General features: G+C 42.2%; 1 protein-coding gene across 1 annotated transcript in view; it reads left to right on the forward strand.

Annotated features, from left to right (window-relative positions):
• Positions 1 to 22,520, forward strand: part of LOC149455885 (unconventional myosin-Vc-like) — a 194,037-nt gene that overhangs the window by 109,826 nt on the left and 61,691 nt on the right. The window contains exons 16-25 of the mRNA XM_089685756.1: positions 640 to 737; positions 3,156 to 3,242; positions 3,321 to 3,432; positions 9,168 to 9,379; positions 10,095 to 10,260; positions 12,963 to 13,109; positions 16,364 to 16,528; positions 18,594 to 18,687; positions 18,780 to 18,843; positions 20,392 to 20,572. Of these exons, the coding sequence (XP_089541882.1) occupies positions 640 to 737; positions 3,156 to 3,242; positions 3,321 to 3,432; positions 9,168 to 9,379; positions 10,095 to 10,260; positions 12,963 to 13,109; positions 16,364 to 16,528; positions 18,594 to 18,687; positions 18,780 to 18,843; positions 20,392 to 20,572 (1,326 nt within the window). The remainder of the gene's footprint in view (positions 1 to 639; positions 738 to 3,155; positions 3,243 to 3,320; positions 3,433 to 9,167; positions 9,380 to 10,094; positions 10,261 to 12,962; positions 13,110 to 16,363; positions 16,529 to 18,593; positions 18,688 to 18,779; positions 18,844 to 20,391; positions 20,573 to 22,520) is intronic.

The following is a 22,520-nucleotide window of genomic DNA, read 5'->3' on the forward strand; positions in this document are numbered from 1 at the left end:
CAGTGATCACATGATCTGGACCTCACACGGAGGTCCCGTAAATCTTTCAGTGTTCCCAGTGAGCGCGCACAGGCAGGGAAGCGGGAGGACGTTTATAAACGGCCACCCACTCTTGCACTGCTCCCATCCGGCCGTTTATGTACATGGGCCAGATGGGAAGTGGTTAAAGAAACATTTTCCTTCAACTTCAAATGGCAAGACTGTCTTCTGCTTTTCTAAATAGACACTTTAGAGAACTATATAGTTACATCAGCTGTGCATGGTAGCCAATCAGCATCTAACTTCATCTTCTTCAATGAAGCTTTGACAATAAAACCTGGAATCTGATTGGTTTATCTGCAGAGCTGCACCTGATTTTGCACTGTCCAGTTTTAGTAAATCTCCCCCATAGTTCCAGGAGCACAAGTTTGTACAACAATATCTGTGAATTATTTTATATTTACGAAAACACCAGAAAAGATCTTAATGTGCAGACTGTAAATGTAGCTGGTCAGTGTGGTAAGTCCTTTACTGTTTTTTATTTTTTTTTTTATTTTGATCTAAAATGTAATGCTGCATGTAGTATATGATAGGGAATTGACCCCCACTATCTTTTTCTTTTTGTGATGTGTGTCATACTATGTTTTCCTGTACTTTCAGTTCCGCAATTCTCTCTGTTTACTTATGGAAACCCTTAATGCCACCACTCCTCACTATGTGCGATGCATAAAGCCTAACGATGAAAAGATGCCATTTGAGTAAGTATGGAGTTAAGGTGCTAGTCTGTTTAAAAACTATTTAAAGTATTTGCTAGGGCAGAATAAAAAATATATCTCTGACATACACATTTTCAAAGTTTTATTCCTTTACGCCTGGTTCACACTAGTGTAGGCCGTGCAGCCTGCATTTGCTGATGCACAGCAGCCCTGAAAAATATCTATTGATCTTCTGGAAATGCACTCAGCTCCTAAGTCCTGTTGTGGGCCGACAACACACAACATTTTTGTGGACGGAGTGTTGTCAGACCTTTCCAGATTTCTTTTGATGAACTACTCAGACCTGCCTACTCTCCATCTACAAAATATAAATTGTATTTATTAAGTAGTCCCAAGATAGTAACTGGAAGAGGTAATTACTCTCCTTGAGATAACACAGGACTTATGCACAATACACTGAACAGTTCTAAATGTTTTACATGATCTAGGGGTAATTTTTTTGCAATTAACAAACAGATATATTTTGTTTAACAGACCATAAGATCAGAGAGTTCACTGTTAGGGTTAACATTTTACACCTCAACCCAAGGCAGATACATTAATATATACAGCAATATAATACACCGATCAGCCGTAAAATTATGCACCCACTATAACCTGTCAAGGCATGGACTCCACTAGCTGTCAGTAGCAGATCTTTTAAATCCTGTGTGTTGGGAGGTGGGGCCTCAATGGATTGGACTCATTTTTCCAGCACATCCCACAGATACTCAATTGAATTGAGATCTGGAGAATATGGAGGCCAAATCAACACCTCAAACCACTCTTGAATTCATCATATCAGGCTGCCTTCTTCCTTTGTTTCGTGGTCCAGTTCTGATGCTCATGTGCCCATTGTTGGCTGTTGAAGCGGGTCAGTGTGGGCACCCTGACCAGTCTGCAGCTACAGCCCCATACACAACAAACTGCAGTGCTCTCTGTGTTCTGATACCTTTCTTTTGGAACCAACATTACTTTTTTCAGAAATTTGAGATTCAGTAGCTCTTCCATTGGACCAGGCTACATGGGCCAGCCTACACTCCAAATCTGCATCAATAAGCTTGGCCACCCAATTTTCCTTCCTTGGACCACTTTTGGTCGGTCCTGACCACTGCAGACCAGGAACATCCCACAAGAGCTGCAGCTTTGGAGCTGCTGTAATCCAAACATCTTGTCAAAGTTGCTCAAATCCTTATGCTTTTCTGTTTTCAACATATCAACCTCAGGGACAACATGTTCATGTGTTGCTTAGTATATCCCACCCTCTTTGAGATGTCATTGCAATGAAATAAACAATGTTATTCACTTTACCTGTCAGTGGTCAGGCACTTCTTCATAATCACTCACAGCACAAGGCCATCTGAAAGACAAGAAGAACACCTAAATAACACCAGCAATAGTCCAGCAGCTAGACAGTGACTTAGCACCATCCTTTCATTTTGTGGCCTCTTTCTCATCTTTCACTTTCCCTCTCTCATCTTTCCCTTTCCAGAATGACATGTTCCCTTTCCATGTACACTTAGAGGAGAGGCATCTTTGTACAAAAACATGGGCATTATCAAAAATAATTGTGACAAATGAGTAGGAAATGACCAGTAATGTCCACTTTATAACCATTACATTGCCACCTACCCTTTGTTCAAAGTGGAGTCTGATCAATGGCCTATTGTCCCAGTATTTTGTACACTTGTGTCCAGATTATCACAAAACATTATTGTTCTTCTGCCACTTGCAGCTTTCAAGCCATTCACCAGGAGCTTGGAAGAGTTCCTGAAAGGTTTTTCACCATTGCCCAACTGGAGCTTTCAGTTTTATAGAAGTTTTCCAGCTTTGGTGTCCCAAGCATCTTCTGTCATTTATTACATCACGAAAATACATTTCCTATTTAATTTATCGGCCAGAAATAATAACTGTTAAACATTTCACCTGACAAAATGCATATGCAATTGCACTATTTTATTTTGGCCAATGAAGAAACTATTTTATGCTGATTTAGTTTTTTCCTACCATTATTCCTACCATTTCAAGTATAGTCAACAGCCTTTTCTGCTTCATGACTCTACCCCAATCTTCTGCTTTTCTTTACCTCCCCAGAGAGAATGTATCATGTGTAGAGAAAAGAGTCAAATGTAGCACGTATAGCAGATTCCTTGTGTTAAATATATTTACAGTGTATTAAGTAAAAAGATATTTTACTATAAGTAATGCTAAGGAGAAAGTTTAATTGTGATAACTTTAAAAGGTCCTATTTAGTATTTGGCAGTATGGGGTAATAATTCTTGTGTTACTTACCTTTGTGAATGAACACCCGTGTATTATTCTTTTTGTGATATGAATTAGACATGAAAATTATGTTTCCATAGAACATAATAAGCATACATTTTACATGTATATGTTAATAGTAATTTTACTTTATCCCAGGTTTGACCCTATTCGAGTTGTCCAGCAGTTACGAGCGTGCGGTGTGCTGGAAACAATCCGAATTAGTGCACAAAGCTATCCTTCCAGGTAATTCTCCATCTCAGATTACTTAAACACTAAACTTTAGCTATAAGCCCTTAATTCATTGATATTGTGTCTTTCTAGGTGGACATACATTGAATTTTATGGTCGCTATAGCATTCTCATGACACAGCAGGAATTGGCTTTGCATGATAAAAAGCAGATTTGCATGATTGTATTGCAAAGATTAATCCAGGTATGTTCATACAGTGTTTGATACAGTGGAATTGATTTGCTAAAGACAAATAGGCTGTTTACTCTACAATGGAATTTGCACTTTGCAAGAGAATTTACCCTTAACGTAGCAAATGTGGTGAAGCTTATACATGTGCACGCTGGAAATTTTCATTTTGCTTCATTTCAGATGCATTTGTTAATTGAAGAAGTTTGTTTCATCATATTCGTTATGGTAAACTGAGTCGTTTTCGGAATTTGTTTCGTATCATCGGCATTCATTTTGTACAGTTGTGCTCAAAAAGTTGCACACCCTAGCAGAAATCATGAAATTTTGGTATTGATATTAAAAATATGAGTGACCATGCCCACAAACTTTTTTTAACTACTTCCCCTCCGGCCCATGTATATAAAAGGCTGGACAGGAGCAGTTCAGGGGCGAGTAGCCGTTTATAAATGTCCTTTCCACTTCCCTGCTTGTGCGCTCTCCCAGGGAGCGCGCAGCACCGCGATCCAGTGACCACCGATAGTTGTACAGGACCTCTGTGTGAGGTCCCGATCATGTCATCACTGATTGGCCTATCAGTGATCAAATGAAGAGTAGTAAGCAAGATGTCTTTACTACTGGTGAAATCTGTGAATGATAACAGAGATCACATGGTACAAAGCTATTCACAACAGCCTTGTACCGTGTGACAAGCTGTGACCAATCACAGCTCACACAGTATTTCTCAATGACTGCAAGAATGCAGCCAGAGAGAAGGAGAAATGATTGCTTTTACAGCCTTTATGGGTGTAAAAGTAATCAGTCTGAAAAAAGAGAAAAATATTCATCACCCCCCACAAGTAGTACAGTGTAGCTATGGCGACACTGTACTGCTAGGGTGATGGTATGTAAAAAAAACCCCAAAAAAACATAAATAATAATAATATAAAAAAATAAAATACAAATTTAAAAAAAATGTTTTGAAAAATTATAATTTTTGGTTATAAACTAATTTGGGTTATTTTTTTTTTTTTTTTGCTAAAAAGGTAACTGAATACATTTTGGCCAATATTTATGAAGAAAGATTATTTATTTGCAAAATTGTATAAGAAAAACACTTTTTTTCAAAAATTTGGGACTTTTTCATTTATATAGCAAAAAAAAATAAAAATCCCAGTGGTCGCACATGTCTAGTAAAGGTCCACTGGCTTACATCATCCAATCATGTGCAAGCAGAAATATAGTTTTTTATTTTGCTTGCACGTGATTACGTTTTCTTTGCAAAGTGAATTTTTAATTTAAAAAGCTAAGGGAACATTCCCTTGCAAAATGCCGTTTCCTTGCATAGTGAGTGAACAGTCTATTGGCCTTTAGTAAATCAATCAAGTGTATGATTTTTCTGGTACATGTAGATATTTTTAGATATTGGGAATTATTTTCTAAAACTGGAGGGTGCAAAATCTGGTGCAGTTCTACATGGAGACCCATCTGCTTCCAGGTTTTAGTGCCAAAACCTAACTGAACAAGCTGAAGTTAGAAGCAGATTGGTTTCTATGCAGAAGGGCACCAGATTTTGAACCCTTTGGTTTTGGTAAATCTCCCCCTTTGTGTATATTGAATGATCAGTTTCACAGATTTCATGTTGTGTGCTAGTACAGGTTTTTCTCAATATTTTAGAATATCATCAAAAAGTTAATTTATTTCAGTAATTCAATTAAAAAAGTAACACTAATATGTTATATAGATCTTTTACACACAGAGTGATATATTTCAAGCATTTCTTTCTTTTAATTTTGATGATTATGGCTTACAGCTAGTGACAACCCAAAAGTCAGTATCTCAGAAAATTAGAATTTTGTGAAAAAGTTAACATTGTAGACTTATGGTATCACACGCTAATCAGCTAATCAACTCAAAAAATCCTGTAAAAATTTCCTGAGCCTTTAAATGGTCTCTCAGTCTGGTTCAGTTGGTTACACCATCATGGGGAAGACTGCTGCTTTGACAGTTGTCCAGAAGACAGTCATTAACACCCTCTACAAGTAGGGTAAGTCACAAAACATCATTGTTTCCTCAAACTCAACCTCTCCAAAACCGAGCTTCTCATCTTCCCCCCAGCCCGCGCCCCCCCCCCCCATCCTTTCCATCACTACCAACAACACCACCATCAATCCCGCCCAGCAAGCCAAAGTCCTTGGCGTCATTCTGGACTCAAACCTTTCCTTTCAACCTCATATCAAATCTCTCACAAACACATGCAGACTCCACCTCCGCAATATCGCCAAGATACGCTCCTTCCTTACCCCAGACACCACTAAACTACTAGTACACTCCCTGATTATCTCACGCCTGGACTACTGCAACTCCCTCCTCACCGGCCTACCCCAGTGCAGGCTCTCCCCGCTTCAGACCATCCTGAACTCAGCGGCCAGACTCATCCACCTCACCAGCCGCTCCACCTCTGCCACCCCCCTCTGCCTCTCCCTCCACTGGCTCCCCATTGCCCAACGCATTAAATTTAAATTGCTCACCCTGACCTATAAGGCCATTCACAACACTGCCCCTAACTACCTCACCGACCTGATTCCCAGGTACCACCCTACCCGTACCCTTCGCTCTTCACAGGACCTCCTTCTATCTTGCTCCCTGGTCTCCTCCTCCCACGCACGACTGCAAGACTTCTCCAGGTCCTCCCCCATCCTCTGAAACTCACTACCCCAATCCATCAGACTGTCACCTTCCCTCCTCACCTTCAGGCGCTCCCTGAAAACCCACCTCTTCAGGGAAGCCTACCCCACCCTCACCTAACAGCCGCTGCCCTTCCCTCCTCCTACCACTCCATCCCCCACAGCCGTTTCCTCCTGTGCCTCTACCCCCTCCCTCCTAGATTGTACGCTCGAAAGAGTAGGGCCCTCTAACCCCTCGTGTGCTGTTTGATGATACTGTTCTGTTTCATGTATTGTCCCCCCTCTATTGTACAGCGCTGAGCAAACCCTTTGGCGCTATATAAACTCGATAAATAAATAAATAAAAATAAATAAATTGCTAAAGAAGCTGGCTGTTCACAGAGTACTGTATCCAAGCATATTAATGGAAAGTTGAGTGGAAGGAAAAAGTGTGGTAGAAAAAGGTGCACAAGCAACAGGGATAACCGCAGCTTTGAGAGGATTGTGAAGCACAGACCATTCAAGAATTTGGGGGAGATTCACAAGGAGTGGACTATGTCTGGAGTCAGTGATTCAAGAGCCACCACACACAGACGTATCCAGGACATGGGCTACAACTGTCACATTCCTTGTTTCAAGCCACTCCTGAACCAGAGACAACATCAGAAGCGCCTTACCTGGGCTAAGTAGAAAAAGGACTGGACTGTTGCTCACTGGTTCAAAGTCCTCTTTACGGATGAAAATAAATTTTGCATTTCATTTGTGAATCAAGGTCCCAGAGTCTGGAGGAAGAGTGGAGAGGCACAGAATCCAAGTTGCATGAGGTCCAGTGTGAAGTTTCCACAGTTTAATGATTTGGGAAGCCATGTCATCTGCTGGTGTTGGTCCACTGTGTTTTATCAAGTCCAAAGTCAGCGCAGCCATCTACCAGGAAATTCTAGAGCACTTCATGCTTTCCTCTGCTGACCAGCTTTATGGAGATGCTGATTTCTTTTTCCAGCAGGACTTGGCACCTACCCACGCTGCCAAAAGTACCAATACCTGGTTTAATGATCATGGTATCACTTGATTGGCAGCAAACTCGCCTGACCTAAAGCCCATAGAGAATCTGTGGAGTATTGTCAAGAGGAAGTTGAGAGACACCAGATCCAACAATGCTAATGAGCTGAAGGCCACAGGCGGATCACCTCCATGCCACACTGCATTGATTCAGTAATTTAGGCAAAAGGACCCCCGACCAAGTATTGAGTGCATACTATACTGTACATGGACATACGTTTCAGTAACTCAACATTTCTGTATTAATAATACTTTTTTTTATTGGTCTTATGTAATCTAATTTTCTGAGATACTGAATTTTGAGTTTTCACTAGCTGTAAGCCATAATCATCAAAATTAAAGATGGAAATGCTTGAAATATATCATTCTGTGTGTAATGAATCTATATAGTATATGAGTTTCACTTTTTGAATTTAATTACTGAAATAAATTATCTTTTTGATGATATTCTAATTTATTGATATGCACCTGTATTTAAGGATTCAAACTAGGTCAGTACTTACAGTGTAATTGGGTTTTTAACCAGTAGGTGGCCTGCAAACCAAAGAAACTGTACAGCAGAAATAGTTATAGATCAGATTAGTAGAGTAGTTCCTATATTAAGAACAGAATGTGTGGCTGCTCAGGGCCCTGTGTTCCAGGGGGCCACAGGAAGGGTAAAAAAGTTCTGCACTCAAGCACTGTTTGTGTCCATTTAATTTTGCACACTCTAATCAAGTTTTAATTTAGAATTGCTGGCACCTTTACACTTACATTCCTGTGTGGATAAGCTATACATAAAAAGTATATTGAATATATTAATATATATAGTGTGTGTGTGTGTATATATATATATATATATATATATATATATGTATATATAATGGTACTGCGCTTAACAGTCTCAAATTTTAGCCTTTGTGTACATGAGTTAGAGCCTCATTCAGGAATGAATTTCTGGAAAAATAACTTGGGAGATAAATCACAGATCAACACACGGCACAAACAAGTCTGTACAATTCTATAACGTCAGGTATAAAGGAAACGTTCACCTTTTGTAATATGTTACATCCATATTCAGGGTGTAACATATTACAATCAGACCAGCCCCTGCACCCCCCCCCCCCCGATCCTCGTTGTGACAGCTATCGGGGGACCTTCTCCTCCCCACTAGCTGTCAAAATTTTGGACCCAGATCATAAGTAACTATTAATTACTCCGTGAAAATACCCATGTGAATTCATTTTATTCCACGGAATATATTACAAATACAGGCATAGCTCAATTTACAAATTTAATATGTTCTGCGGGACTTTTCATATTGCGAAAAATTCGTAAACCAAAACACGGTTTCCCATAGGAATGCATTGAAAACCAATTAATCTGTGCAAAAAAGTCTTTTATCTTTTAAAAATTCTTTATAAAGTGCACTTTAAAGGCATAAAGGGACATGATTTAAAAAAAATCATAAATGCATTGACAAGCAGAAAAAAAAACCTGACGTGTCTAAACAGGTGTAAAGACGCTAGGTGTGTTTTGCACTTGAGCGGTTTTATTTTCATTTTAATGGCCAGAATAAATGAATATTCTGGCTAATTAAGAAAGCGTCCAAGCACTTGACATGCTTAAATGCATTTGCAAAACCATGGCTTAGGTGCATTTTTGAAACTGCTTTTCTCCTGCTAGGAGAAAGCGTTTACAAAAGCCCCAGTGTGTATGAAACCAATGAGAGGCTGACAGCTTCTGTGGTTGGATGGTGTACTGTGTAATACTAACATTAAAGGTGGTATGCATCCAGAAACCAATGCTTGGAATGCAGACTGCATGTGTTCCTAGCATTTGATGCAGGGCCTACAATGTCCTAAATGATATTATCACTCAGTACCAAACTAAAGGGAAAAATATCTGACAGGGAACTGTTGTCTCTAGACCACTACTCCTACAGTACTATGGCTCAGCCTTCTTCTCTTTTAAAGTCTTGCCTATTGTGGCACCACCAATGGTGGCTGTGATGGTAAAATAACCCTTTACTCCTACTGTTTGTTTTTGGTTTCACCTTGTTTTCAGGACTCCAACCAGTATGTGTTTGGAAAGACTAAAATCTTCTTCAGAGCTGGCCAAGTGGCCTACTTAGAAAAACTAAGATCTGATAAGCTGAGAAATGCCTGTGTCATAATCCAGAAGAATATTCGAGGCTGGGTGCAACGCAAAAAATTCCTGCGGGCAAGACATGCCGCCATTACCATACAGCAGTATGTCAGAGGACAGCGGGCCGTCAGGTAACCCAAAGTTTAAATGAATTCAAAGCCAACTACAGCTCCCGACCAAATTTGACAGTTCATTTTTATGAGTGTTGATTTTAAACTGAAAGTTTCTAGATTTTTTTTTTTGCTAGTTCATGATTGCTGTGACATCACTTAAAGAAGAAACCCACCTTTTGCACAGAAAAAATAAATGTGCCCATTTTTCAAACAGTACTAATCATTTATTATTTTTTTGCAGTTGAACCTACAAGCATTGCAGTGGTAATCAATGGATCATGGATGCAATGCTGTGGCTCCTGCAGACTATTCCTCCAGCTCAGGTCTCTATGGAGGTACCAACCTTCCATTACAGGGCTAGAGGAAGAATCACTGGGCTGCAAATGCAGTGACATCACTGCTCTTGTGCTCCAATAAGAACTACAATCCCTCTATTGCGATGGCAGATGGGACTTGTAGTTGGTTCATTCACAGATTTCTTTAAATGAATGACGTGAGTACATGTATGAAGCCTTACACAGCCACGCCGATTTCATATCTGACAGAAATCAACTTGCAGAAGAACTCTTGGATTCTGCAAGTGGGGGATTTGATGGTGGGGCCTAAATATGGGTGTGACATGAAATATGATCAGAAAATGGAGTTACCTTTTAATAACCTGGAGAAAATGAGAATTCTGCATGGTAACATCAATAAGTATTCTCTGAACTTAAATTTGCTTTTTTATTACTAGGCAAGCAATAACGGCAACTGCCATTAAGCACACCTGGGCTGCTATCATCATTCAGAAATACTGCCGAGGTTTTCTGGTCCGCCGCATTTACCAGCTTATACTAGTAGCTGCTGTGACCATACAAGCATACACACGAGGTTACCTGGCCAGAAAGAAGTATCGAAAGGTACGTCTATGAATTGTGAGATGACTATGATTAGACTATCCTCATATGTATTAGCTGGCAGCATGCTGACCAATGATATTCTTAGAAGGTGGTTAATCACACATTCATAGTAACAAATGTAATGCTATTATTATTTTTATTATATATACTAGCAAAAGTGTGCCTGGTCCAGAAGTAAAAATGAGGATCCTACACACAATGCTAAAGAATGGTTTTAGCAGAATGAGTAGAGGGTATGATAGCAGCCCATATATGATGCAGAGGATAGAGAAGGGTATAACAGATAATGTATATGCAGGAGAGGAGTGCAAGGGAATGAGAGTGGGCAGAATGTGCAGGAGATGAGGGTATGACAGCAGGCAGGAGAGACTGAGAAGGAGTACAGAGACTACAACAAATACGTACAAGAGACGAGTCCAGAGGGAATGACAGCGGGCAGTATATACAGGAGAGGAGTCAAGGGGGTATGACAGCGGGTAGTAGATGCAGATCAGGAGTACAGAGGGTATGACAGCAGTCAGTATGTACAGGTAAGGAGTCAAGGGGGTATGACAGTGGGTAGTATATGCAGATCAGGAGTACAGAGGGTATGAAAGCAGTCAGTATGTACAGGTAAGGAGTCAAGGGGGTATGACAGTGGGCAATATGTGCAAGAGAAGAGTCCAGAAGGTATGACAGTGGGCAGTATGTGCAGGATAGGAGTACAGAAAGAATGACAGTATGTGCAGGTAAGAAGTGCACAGGGTTTGAAAGCAGGCAGTATGAGCAGGTAAGGAGTCCAGAAGGTATGAGGGCCGGTTCACGTCACAGAAATGCAGTCTGGATGCGTTTATGCATGCACATGTTTGACGTGTTCTTGATGTTTTCCAGTGCATTTTTTCCCCTCTTTTTTTTCTTCATCTGAAGTGCTGGTTCACACTGATGCAGTACAAGATTTGCAGTGATTCCTGTGCATTTCCCACACTGCATCACAGTCGCACTCAGTTCATGTGAACCGATGTGGGTATCTAAGTTAACTACATCCAGAAAAAGGGTTTGCAAAATCCAGCGCGATTGGCTGAATGTGTGAACATCCATGCAATCCCATTCGGTGTGAAAAAAAAGGTGCCTGCACCTTTCATGCGGATGTGCTGCGATTTGCAGTGCGATTTGAGCCATACAAAATGAATGGCTCAAATTGCACTGCAAAAAAATCGCATGTGATTTGAACAGGAATGCGGTTCGATTCTTGTCCGAATAACGTGTGGTTTGCTGCACCACAATAGTGTGAACCGGGACTTAATAGGGACATGTGCATTCTGGTGTGTTTTTGATGCATTTAGGTGTGTGCCGGAGCATTTTTTGTGCTTTTTCCAAATTCCAGTAAAGCTCTGTGCAGAAAAAATGTTGCACATTCTACTTTTTTTTCTGCACTGGAACAGACTGGAACTGACTGCACTGGTGTGTAGTATGCTATTGGAATATTATCCTAATATCCATTCGTTTTTGATTCAGAAGAAAAAAAAATGCACTGGACTGCATCTGGTGTGAACTGGCCCTGAGAGCAGGCATTATATACAGCTAAGGATTACAGAAGGTATGACAGCAGGCAGTATGCGTAGGAGCAGAGTCACAAAGGTATGACAGCAGGCAGTATGTGTAGGAGCAGTCACAAAGGTATGACAGCAGGCAGTATGTGTAGGAGCAGTCACAAAGGTATGACAGCAGGCAGTATGTGTAGGAGCAGTCACAAAGGTATGACAGCAGGCAGTATGTGTAGGAGCAGAGTCACAAAGGTATGACAGCAGGCAGTATGTGTAGGAGCAGAGTCACAAAGGTATGACAGCAGGCAGTATGTGTAGGAGCAGAGTCACAAAGGTATGACAGCAGGCAGTATGTGTAGGAGCAGTCACAAAGGTATGACAGCAGGCAGTATGTGTAGGAGCAGAGTCACAAAGGTATGACAGCAGGCAGTATGTGTAGGAGCAGAGTCACAAAGGTATGACAGCAGGCAGTATGTGTAGGAGCAGAGTCACAAAGGTATGACAGCAGGCAGTATGTGTAGGAGCAGAGTCACAAAGGTATGACAGCAGGCAGTATGTGTAGGAGCAGAGTCACAAAGGTATGACAGCAGGCAGTATGTCTAGGAGCAGAGTCACAAAGGTATGACAGCAGGCAGTATGTCTAGGAGCAGAGTCACAAAGGTATGACAGCAGGCAGTATGTCTAGGAGCAGAGTCACAAAGGTATGACAGCAGGCAGTATGTGTAGGCGCAGAGTCACAAAGGTATGACAGCAGGCAGTATGTGTAGGCGCAGAGTAACAAAGGTATGACAGCAGGCAGTATGTGTAGGCGCAGAGTAACAAAGGTATGACAGCAGGCAGTATGTGTAGGAGCAGAGTCACAAAGGTATGACAGCAGGCAGTATGTGTAGGAGCAGAGTCACAAAGGTATGACAGCAGGCAGTATGTCTAGGAGCAGAGTCACAAAGGTATGACAGCAGGCAGCATGTGTAGATCAGGAGTGCAGAGAGAATGACGGCGGGTAGTGTGTGCAGATCAGAAGTACGGAGGGTATGGCAGCAGGCAGCATGTACAGGTGAGCATTTACCAGACAGGTAGATGCACACTATCATGTTTAATCTCTGCTGGAGCATTAAGAATAATTTTGAACTTACTTTATTTTGATATTCTTTGACCAATCTTAATCATCTTCTTTCAAAGATGCGTGAGGAGCACAAAGCTTTGATTCTACAGAAGTATGCCCGAGCTTGGCTTGCACGGCGCAGATTCCAGAACATCCGGCGGTTTGTGATGAACATTCAGCTGTCCTATAGGGTGCAGAGACTGCAGAAGAAGCTTGAAGATCAGGTAGTGTTTTCTATTACTTGGAGAGTCTACCAGAGCAGAATTCACTTGATGTCAGAATAGTGAACACCTTTCCAGTTTTCAGAGAATGTTTAGTGAAACCATGAACAGTGGAGTGCATTTCATTAGGGATCTGCAAATGGAAAACCTCACACTAAACATGTATTGATGACTTGCAAATAAAATCAGGGTAGACTTGTGGGACAATTAAAACATGGTATATTATTGCAAAACCCCACAATTTTGGGTGCTGCAGGCTGGAGTATATGTATACAGTGATCATGACACTTAGTTGTGAGTTCAGCTGTCCATACATTGTACAAGTTTCTTATTCAATTTTGTTTAGATTCACCTTCAACTATGTAGTGTGGGGGTCTGCAACCAGTAAATCGCCTCCAGGAGACTGGTACATTGCAGTCTGGGCTTGCTTATCCACCATTCCAGAGTATAAAACAGAGTGCAATGCAGAGGAACTACTTGTAAAGTTGGAGCTGTAGTAGGGAGCAAAAGCCGCATAAGCTAATGCCTCCTCTGTAGTGCTGGCTCCTGTCCCATGCAGAGTGATACCAACTGCACTCCACCTCTTATCCCAGCTAGTGGTCTCCAGAGTGGTGCCAGCAGCAGGAAAGAAGAGATCTTCATGTCAGTGTGAAGCAATACACTGGATTTAATAGTATAAAGCTGCTTTCACACTGACGTGCTGCGGTTTACCCACACTGTGGGTGCAGTGCAGTGTACCTGCAGCTTTCCTGTGGGTTTGCTGCTCTTAGCTATAAGCTTCTATTATATCCTGTAGGTGTGGTGCACTTTCTGAAAGTACACCAAACTTCCTGAATGCAGGAGTTTTGGTTCACTTTGAGAACTGCACCACACCTACAGGCTATAATAGAAGTCTATGGCAAAAAGAAGCTAACCCAGGAAAGTTGCAGATGCACTGCTTTGCACCCACAGTACAGATAAACCCCAGCACATCAGTGTGAAAGCAGCCTTATAGGGGGCTCAGTTTTGGGGCGCTTGCAGGGCGGCTCTATTTAACTCAGGGGTGTCCAAACTTTTTTCAAAGAGGGCCAGATTGGATGAAGTGAACATGGTGGAGGGCCGAACATTTTTCCGAACATTCTTTGAACCATTACAATTAAATGCAAATAAATTATTTTATGCCAAGTTAATTGCAAACGACATACTTTTCATTTCATAACATTAAGATCAACTGACAGCTGAGTTTTCACAATGTATTGAAAATAAATAAAAAAAAAAACTTACCTGCACTAATGTGAAGGGTGAAAAAGGTAGCTGGAGCTGAAGTCTCTGCTCGGCAGCCGGGAGGGGAAGAGAAACACACTTCACGCTGGAAGCCCGGCCCTGACGTCACCGCCCTCTGTCGCTCCCAGCGCGGCGCAGTCACGCATGCGCACTGCTCTCAAGCAGAAGACTGTCTGCCACAGAAGGGAGGGCCGTGCGACAGCCCTGCCTTACACAGACCAGGGAGAACACGCTGCAGTCAGGCATGCGCACTGCCCTCTGCTTTCAAGCAGAAGACTGTCTGCCATAGAAGGGAGGGCCGTGGGAGGGCCACATTACACAGAGCAGGGAGGGCTGTTGGAGGGCCGTATTAAACCGATCCGCGGGCCGTAAATGGCCCGCGGGCCGGACTTTGGACATGCCTGATTTAACTGAAGGGTATGATTGGCAGGCGATAGCACCCACCAAAAACAACAGGGGGTTTAATTCCTGTTGCGGAATGTGTACACCTTTGTCTGCTGCCTCAACAGTTAAAGGGGAAAGGGATTGGGGGCAGGAAAACCCTGACTCAACAGCAAGGTTTTACCACTCCCCAACTTTACCTGTGAACAAAGTTACCGCTGCTGAATACAACTAAGTGCTCATTCACACTTGCAGCAGGCACTGCTGCTCCTCTGAAAAGCAATCCGAGTGTGTTTAACAGGTGGTGAGGAGGCGATATTTTGCCTCCTCGCCACCTAATTTAAACCCATGATGTGCAATGCATGCGATTGTGACACGGTAGTACGGCAATAAGAGGTTTAATTCAACTGTGAGGAGGAGACGCTGTGCTCATGATCTTTGACTTCTCCCATGTTGTTAAGGTAGATCTCCACCTCCTTAAGGTTGCCTACCCCTGATGTAGTGCTAGGGCCTGCCTGATTGCATACACATTGAGAGTGTTTAGGTTTGACCTTATATTATATGGTTTTGGTAAATATAAAGGAAGATTGTGCAAGAAAACTGTAAAATGTATGACTAGCCTTAGACTCCCCCTTCATCAGGGCTGCAAAACAAGTTCAAATAAAAAAGTCTAAATATAAGTACAAACTAATTAATTTCCTTCCTTCCTTCCTTCCTTCCTTCCTTCCTTCCTTCCTTCCTTCCTTCCTTCCTTCTTTGTCCATTGGGGAGATTTCCCTTATTTTCCTGTCCTAGAGATGCAATAAGCAATCTCTGCAAATTGAGAAGAATTTCTTTCTTAGACAATTGTACCCATTGGGAGTTGTACCCCTACCTATTGTTCTGGTGACAACGGTTTCATTACTTTCCCTCCCAGTGACAACGGTGACAGGACAAACAGAGAAGGTGAGCCCACCTAGCAGGAACACAGACAGCAATAAAAACTTAACAGGGGTTCCAACTCTTCCTTAACTTATCCAAAACTACATCAAAATGGCTTTGAATCAAAACGAATTAAAGCAGTAAATGCCTTAAAAGAGAAGTAGAGCTAAAGCTCTTTTGGCCCTTATTCTCCTAGGGATCAAGGGAGTACACTTCGTTCTGCACTCCTGTGACCAGTATTCAGCCCGTTGTTGACTGATGTCACTCAGCTGGTCTAGGCTTTAGAGAGATCCCAACTTTAATGTCCGATCTACCCCAATTCCTGACTGGTAGCTGCCTAAGCCTCTCAGTGTGCTGCTGAGACCTCAAGCCAGCCCCTCCCACCTGCTTTGCAGCCAGGTGCTCCAGTGAGCACTGGAGAGGCAGGGCACAGAGGTGGTGACTGATGGTCACTGTCTCTTTGCTGACTGAAGAGTGAGAACTGAGCGATCAGTGGTGTTTGATCACTCAGTTCTGAGTGTAGAGGCAGCAGGGGACAGATGCAGCATCAGATCGATGCTGCATCCACCTAGGTGGGTATGTATGTTTGTTTTTTTCATGCTTCTGTTTTAACTTTTGCTAGGTTTACTTTGCCTTAGATGCTTTAATTGCTTTAAGGTGCATTCATAGCAATACTGCAAATACCGTTTCAGAACAAAGAAAATCATGGATTATTGGAAAGACTGACTAGTTTGGCTTCCACTCATGCACATGATATTGATAAACTTCATAAACTTGAATCAGATCTGGAAAAATCTGTTACGCAGTTGAAATCACAGGAGGAAAAGGGGAAGAAATACAGAGATGACACTGACCAGGTTAGTTCCTCTTGGTCTCTATAACATCGCTCTTCTACATAGCATGGTGTGATAGATGAAGGGAACATTGTATTTTTGTCTTCATTGTGGCATTTTTTCATGTCAATATTTTTGCTGCCACTAGAAGGCGCACCCAGCTTCATGTCAGACAGTGTTTGTGATGGTCATTTGGCTGCAAGGCTTTGCTTATCATTCACGAAAGTCTTCCTATACAATGCAACTGAAATCTGAGCTTGTGAATAAATTGTAATAACCTGGGGCTGGACATCTAATGATTTCACCAGCTTTCTATATGGACATTTAATAAATAAATCTATGATTTGATATTGGGCAGAACTCAAACAATTTAGGGGTAAATGTATATTGTGGTGGTGCGATAGGATGCATTGTTTGCTTGCTGAGGGTGTGTTGGTATGCAAATGAATATGCAATGAAATAAGGCAGGACATTAAGGAAGAAATTCCAGATGGCATTTTTTTTTGGATGAGATGGAGAGGTTACACAGTGACATCACGCTCTCCACCTCATCCAATCAGAGAATGCTTTGCATTCATTGAAAAAATGAAAATAATTCTGTAAATGGCGCTCCTGCAGCAGGGCAGCCGCTCATTACAGGACCGGGAAGCTAGAGGAGATCATTGGAGTAGTGATGTCTACTACAGTGATTTCCAGCTGTTAGAGCTTGTACACATTGTGTGTTAGGGACTGCCACGTCTCTGAAAATCCACTCTCAGATCACTTTTCAAAGGTGTTTGACAGGCAGTGAGGAGACGATATGTTGCCTCCTCATCGCTGTTTTTAACCGTATAATCACTGTGAATTGCCCAGGGTTCTGAGGAAGCCCCATAGAACTACTGTAGTTGATAGGTATTTTGGTGGTGGCCTTCCGAAAGCAACATGCTGTTTAATTTTGCTGTGGCTGTGATGCTTAGCATTGTAGCCATGACATGTGTACAGCCATAAGCAGCTGTATGTTAGTGTTCAGGCATGTGGCCGGGGTGGTAAAACCATGCCTCAACCACCTGGTTTTATTGCTCCCTGGGAATTGCCCCAGCATGCGCCCCCGTCCGGGAACTGCAAAATTACGTATATATACATGATTTTGCGCACCCGTGCCGCCCTGTAGAAGTGTTTCTGCTATAGGGCAGCATGGAAGCTGTTAAAGTGGTTGTAAACCCTTCCATATACCCAGTGAAGTGACCGACCTCAGGTGATACACAGAGATGAAACAAATTCTTCTACAGAAGTTGTAGCTGTTTATCTGCACAGTCTTCTCTTCTCTACATCCATTCAAAGTCCAGATTTTATAAAGCTTGTATGAGCTGTCAGAAAAAAGGTGATGGAGAGGTGAAATCCCCCTCTGCAGACTTTAGTGAGGGGAGCTGATTGGAGGGAAGAGACACGCCCCCCTTCACAGAGCGCACAAGAGCAGAGCTGAGGCTGTCATTTGGAGCCTGTGTGCTGGAACTCCCTCTCCTGTCACCTTTTTTCTCTTGGTGTCAAGAAAACTTGTCAAAAGCAGTGAAGCAGCAGACAGCAATGACACTTAGTGCTCTTAAATTGATTCTAAAGGCTTATTTTTTTTCAAAGAAAAAAATAACAAGCTTGTCTATACTTACCTGCTGGGTGCAGTGGTTTTGCACAGAGCACCCTGGATCCTCTGCTTCACGGGTCCCCCGCAGGCTCTCCTGGTCCCTACCTCCTGTTGGGTGCCCCCACAGCAAGTAGCTTGCTATGGGGGAACTGCAGCTCGGCCCCTCCCCCTCTCTCCTGATTGGCTCACTGGCTGTGATTGACAACAGTGGGAGCCAATGGCTCCTGCTTCTGTCTCAGCCAATGAGGAGAGGGAGTTCTGGGATAGCCGAGTTCTGAGATAGCCTGTGCACATCACTGGATCGAGAGGGGGCTTAGGTGAGTAATAGGGGGTGATGCTGCACATAGAGAAGGCACCTTACACTACCACATGTTGTACTGGGTGTTTTTATTGTCTTTGGAAAGATTACCGAATGTATTCTCTAGATGTTTTATCATCAGTATGATTGTGTAAATGTCTCTCTTATATTAGAAAATATCCAAACTACAATCTCAGAACACTGATCTTCAGGAACATAAGCAAAAACTGGAGACCCGGCTAGAGGAAAAAACCCAAGAAATGAAGGGTAATGTGTTTTCAGACTAACAGAACTTTTATAATATAGCTAGGTTTGCAGATATAATCAAAGGTTGTGCTGCTTTTCTTTTTTCTGCACAGATAAAATGAATGAACTTACCAACCAGCTGTTTACAGATGTTGAGAAAGAGGAAAAGCAAAGAGTGTATGTATAACTTATTTCATATGTGATACCTCTACTCTCGTATCATAAATAAAGAAACAAACTGGGCTCCAACGTTGAAAGACATGCTTATTAGGGTTATGGAGGTGGAGTTCATTTCACATACAATTTTCATTGACCTAGATAATTTGTAGGTTGCTTCTAATTCATTTTTTCATTAAAGGAATACTAAAGTCACATTCATTACAATAAGTATTAATAAAGAGCATGAATCACTCACTCAAAACACTGAATTAGTACTGTTTTAATATTTTTTCTTTCTTGTGTGTGCATAACATGCAATAATAAAAGAACACATCCCTGGGCACCTTTTAGATGTGCTTGCTCCAGGGAGGGAACTCGCCACTTACTGGTGTAGATTTTATCTATATACTCCACCCAACAGTTTTGCATGTACCTGGTAGTAGAGCCTGATATGATGAGGAAAGCCTCTCTTACACCTCTGACTCGGGGGCCCCTGATAGTGTGAACAGTGGCACAGTGGCATGAGTGCCTGTAGGTCTTGCTAGCAATAGCGCAGGTGTCCATGTCAGACAGTAGTAGTCATCAATGGTATTCAGTGTGGCAGGCAAGCTGGATGGCAGCTGGTAGGCAGACTGAGGCAGACTGGCACTGGCGACAGCAGACAAGTAAAGCATATACTGATAGCTGACAGTAGACAAGCAGGCACAGCCAGAGAAGTAGCAGAGTCAGGTAGGCTGGGTCATAGACTGGCAGGACAGATCAGGTATAGAGGCACAGGCAAGATCATGGTCAGGGTACAAGCCGGGTCTGGAACCTATCGGTGGAGCAGCAGCAAATGGAGTAGGCAGAAGCGTTGGTCAGAAGACAAGGTACAGGCAGAGTTCAGAGAGTAGTCAGGATGAGCCGAGTCAGCAACTGGAGTCAGGATACAGGATCACAGGGTCTCAGGATACATGGAAGGCTGAAGACAAAGCAGCAATGACCCTAAGCACTGGCTCAGTTTAAATAGCCCATTTGGTGCCATCATCTGTCATGAGTGCCACATGTGTGCCCACAGGTAGACGCACGGGTATGCGCACATGAGCAAGTGCCCATCTCCTACGTCCACAAGAAGGAATGTGGATTAGCCTATGAAGATGCACAGGAGTCTGCCCAGAGGAACCATCTTGTCTATTGGCATGCTCTTCCTGACACAGTTACTTGATTACATTCTATCAGATCTGCTTCTAGAACAGTAATCAAGCAACTGATCAGCACAGCACAGCTAAAATCTGCACCATTCAGTGGCCAGCAGGGAGGAACATGCTCATCTAAAGGGATGTCTGAGTTCTGGTCTTTAATTCAGGCTCATCACTCGTCATCAGTTACGCTCATCACTTACGCTTTGCTGTCATTGCCTCAAAATGGGGGCTACAAAGGGAAATTTTGAGAGAGCACAATGAATTGTAGACACAGGCATAAAGGAAATTAATGCAGATGGGGATCTCTAAGGTTTATGGTATTTATGGTTTATTATTGGTTTAGCTGTAACATAAAGGTCAGTAATGTACGCTGTTTTTTCCATAGGAAGCTTGAAAAACATTTTGAAATCCAGAGAAAAGATTATGAAAAACAGATAAAGCATCTGAAGGAGGAGATTGAGACCCTGAAAGGAAAAAACAAAAAACTAGTGAAAGAGGTAGAGGTACAGACAGCCCATAATGATGAACTTAAACTGCAAGTAGCTCAGCTGTCTAGCCAGGCTAAGGTAAGAAACGGTCAAGTCCTTGCTGCTGTCAGTCTTTGGGAGTGATTTACTAAGGCAAATAGGCTGTTCAGTTTGCATGGAAAGTTCCCCTATGGCTTAATGAATGTGGTGAAAACTCATTTGCAAAGAATACCTAATCATGGGCAAGAAAAATAAATAAAATGTATTTATGCTTGCTCATGATTGGATGATTGAAGTCAGCAGAGATTCACCTCATTTCACTAAGCTAAGGGAAAATTCCCACGTGAGGTGACCAGCTTATTTGCCTTTAGTAAATCAAACCCTTTGTGTTACACGCTGCTTACTGTGTGCACCAAATGGATGTATGGAATTGCTATCTATCTATAATGTTCCAGACAGAGTTCCAAACACATACACACACCCACCTTGTTGTTCTGTGTTAAAGCAACCCTGTAGCAATCAATATATATATATATAAATATAATATATGTGTAATATCTATCTATCTATCTATATATATACCAATCAGCCATAACATTATGACCTCCCACCATACCCCATCAAGGCATGGATTCCATTAGACCTCTGAAGGTGTGCTGTGGTATCTGGCACCAAGCTGTCAGTAGCCATTACAATTTGGCCTTTGTCAAAATTGTTAAAATCCTTACGCTTTTCCATTTTTCTGCATTCAACACATCAACGTCAGAGATAACATGTTCACCTAATACTTTAACTGTCGGTGGTCATAATGTTATTGCTGATTGGTGTGTGTGTGTAAAAGAATAGCATTTCTACCTATTTGTTTTACCACTGGTGAATTGAGTGTTCGTTCTCCTGCAGAACTGGAAGGTTTGGTAGAATCTTCAGTATCCACTACTACTCAGCATACTAGATGCCTGTGGCCCTTGCTGCGCACTGTGGCTCCACCTGCCAGCCACTATGTTCCTAGTGTGTCTTGTGCAGTATTGGCGAAGTGGCAAGCAGCTGGAACCACAACATGTGGAACCACAGTGCACAATGTTGTCATCAAAAACACCCAGGCATGTTGAATGCTAAGGATTCTACTGGACCTTCTATCTCTGCAAGAGAACACAGATTCAATTCACAGGAGCTGGCACTATAAGTAGTAGTACTGTCCTTTTCACTGGCCTCTTTAACATGGGTGGCAGTGTTAACCTAAAGAGTGAGATTTTTTGCAGCCAGTTGGGATTTTGGCTGTTAATACTGTGCTGCAACCTCCGTATCAATTACAGAGATGGAATGGTCTTGCCTTTTGAGACTGGGGTACAAAGGTTTCCAAGGAGACACAAAGGGGGTCCCCTCGTGAACTACCACTGAGCCACTTGGGTAAAATAAGCTGCCAGATAGTACTTATGGAGAAAGGAAAGGCCTAGGCTTCCTTGAAGCTTGGGTCTATATAAGATTGTTTAGCCATTTGAAGAAAGGTACCATTCAAGACAAAATGTAAAACTGGAAGCCAGCAGGACGGAATAGGTATAGGCAAGACTCGGGATAGGCAAAGAAATTTGCGTAACAACATCATCTTCACAGCCATGATCCTACCTTGTGAGAGTTGCTTTAAACACTTTTTTATGTTGATTCAGTACAATTAAGTCCTTGAACAGAGGAAAATGCATTGTTGGAAACATCAGAGTTTTGTTTCCATCTATAAACAATAAAGATATTTGAAACGCCTAGATTATGTGGTCAGTGCAGTCATGGATTCTTTGTGAAATCCTGTCACATTTGCAGGCATGTAGATGGGTGACAAAGCATAGATAAGATCTTGAAATGAGAATTAATGTAATCTCATTACATGCCCTATCACACAGCTGATCAGAACTGGCCCTTTACCTGGGTGAATGAATTTGAAGGACATTTCCACCTGTAAAAAATGTTGGTGTTTATGCCTTTTGTCTGTATTAACTCTAACACTTTCTAAAGCAAATCCACACTATGTAATGACCAATTACAAATTGCACGTTCA

This window comes from Staurois parvus, unplaced genomic scaffold, assembly GCF_062004578.1.
Source record: "Staurois parvus isolate SC_StPar_1 unplaced genomic scaffold, SC_StPar_1.0 ptg000385l, whole genome shotgun sequence".
In the NCBI taxonomy this organism is placed as follows: Eukaryota; Metazoa; Chordata; class Amphibia; order Anura; family Ranidae; genus Staurois; species Staurois parvus.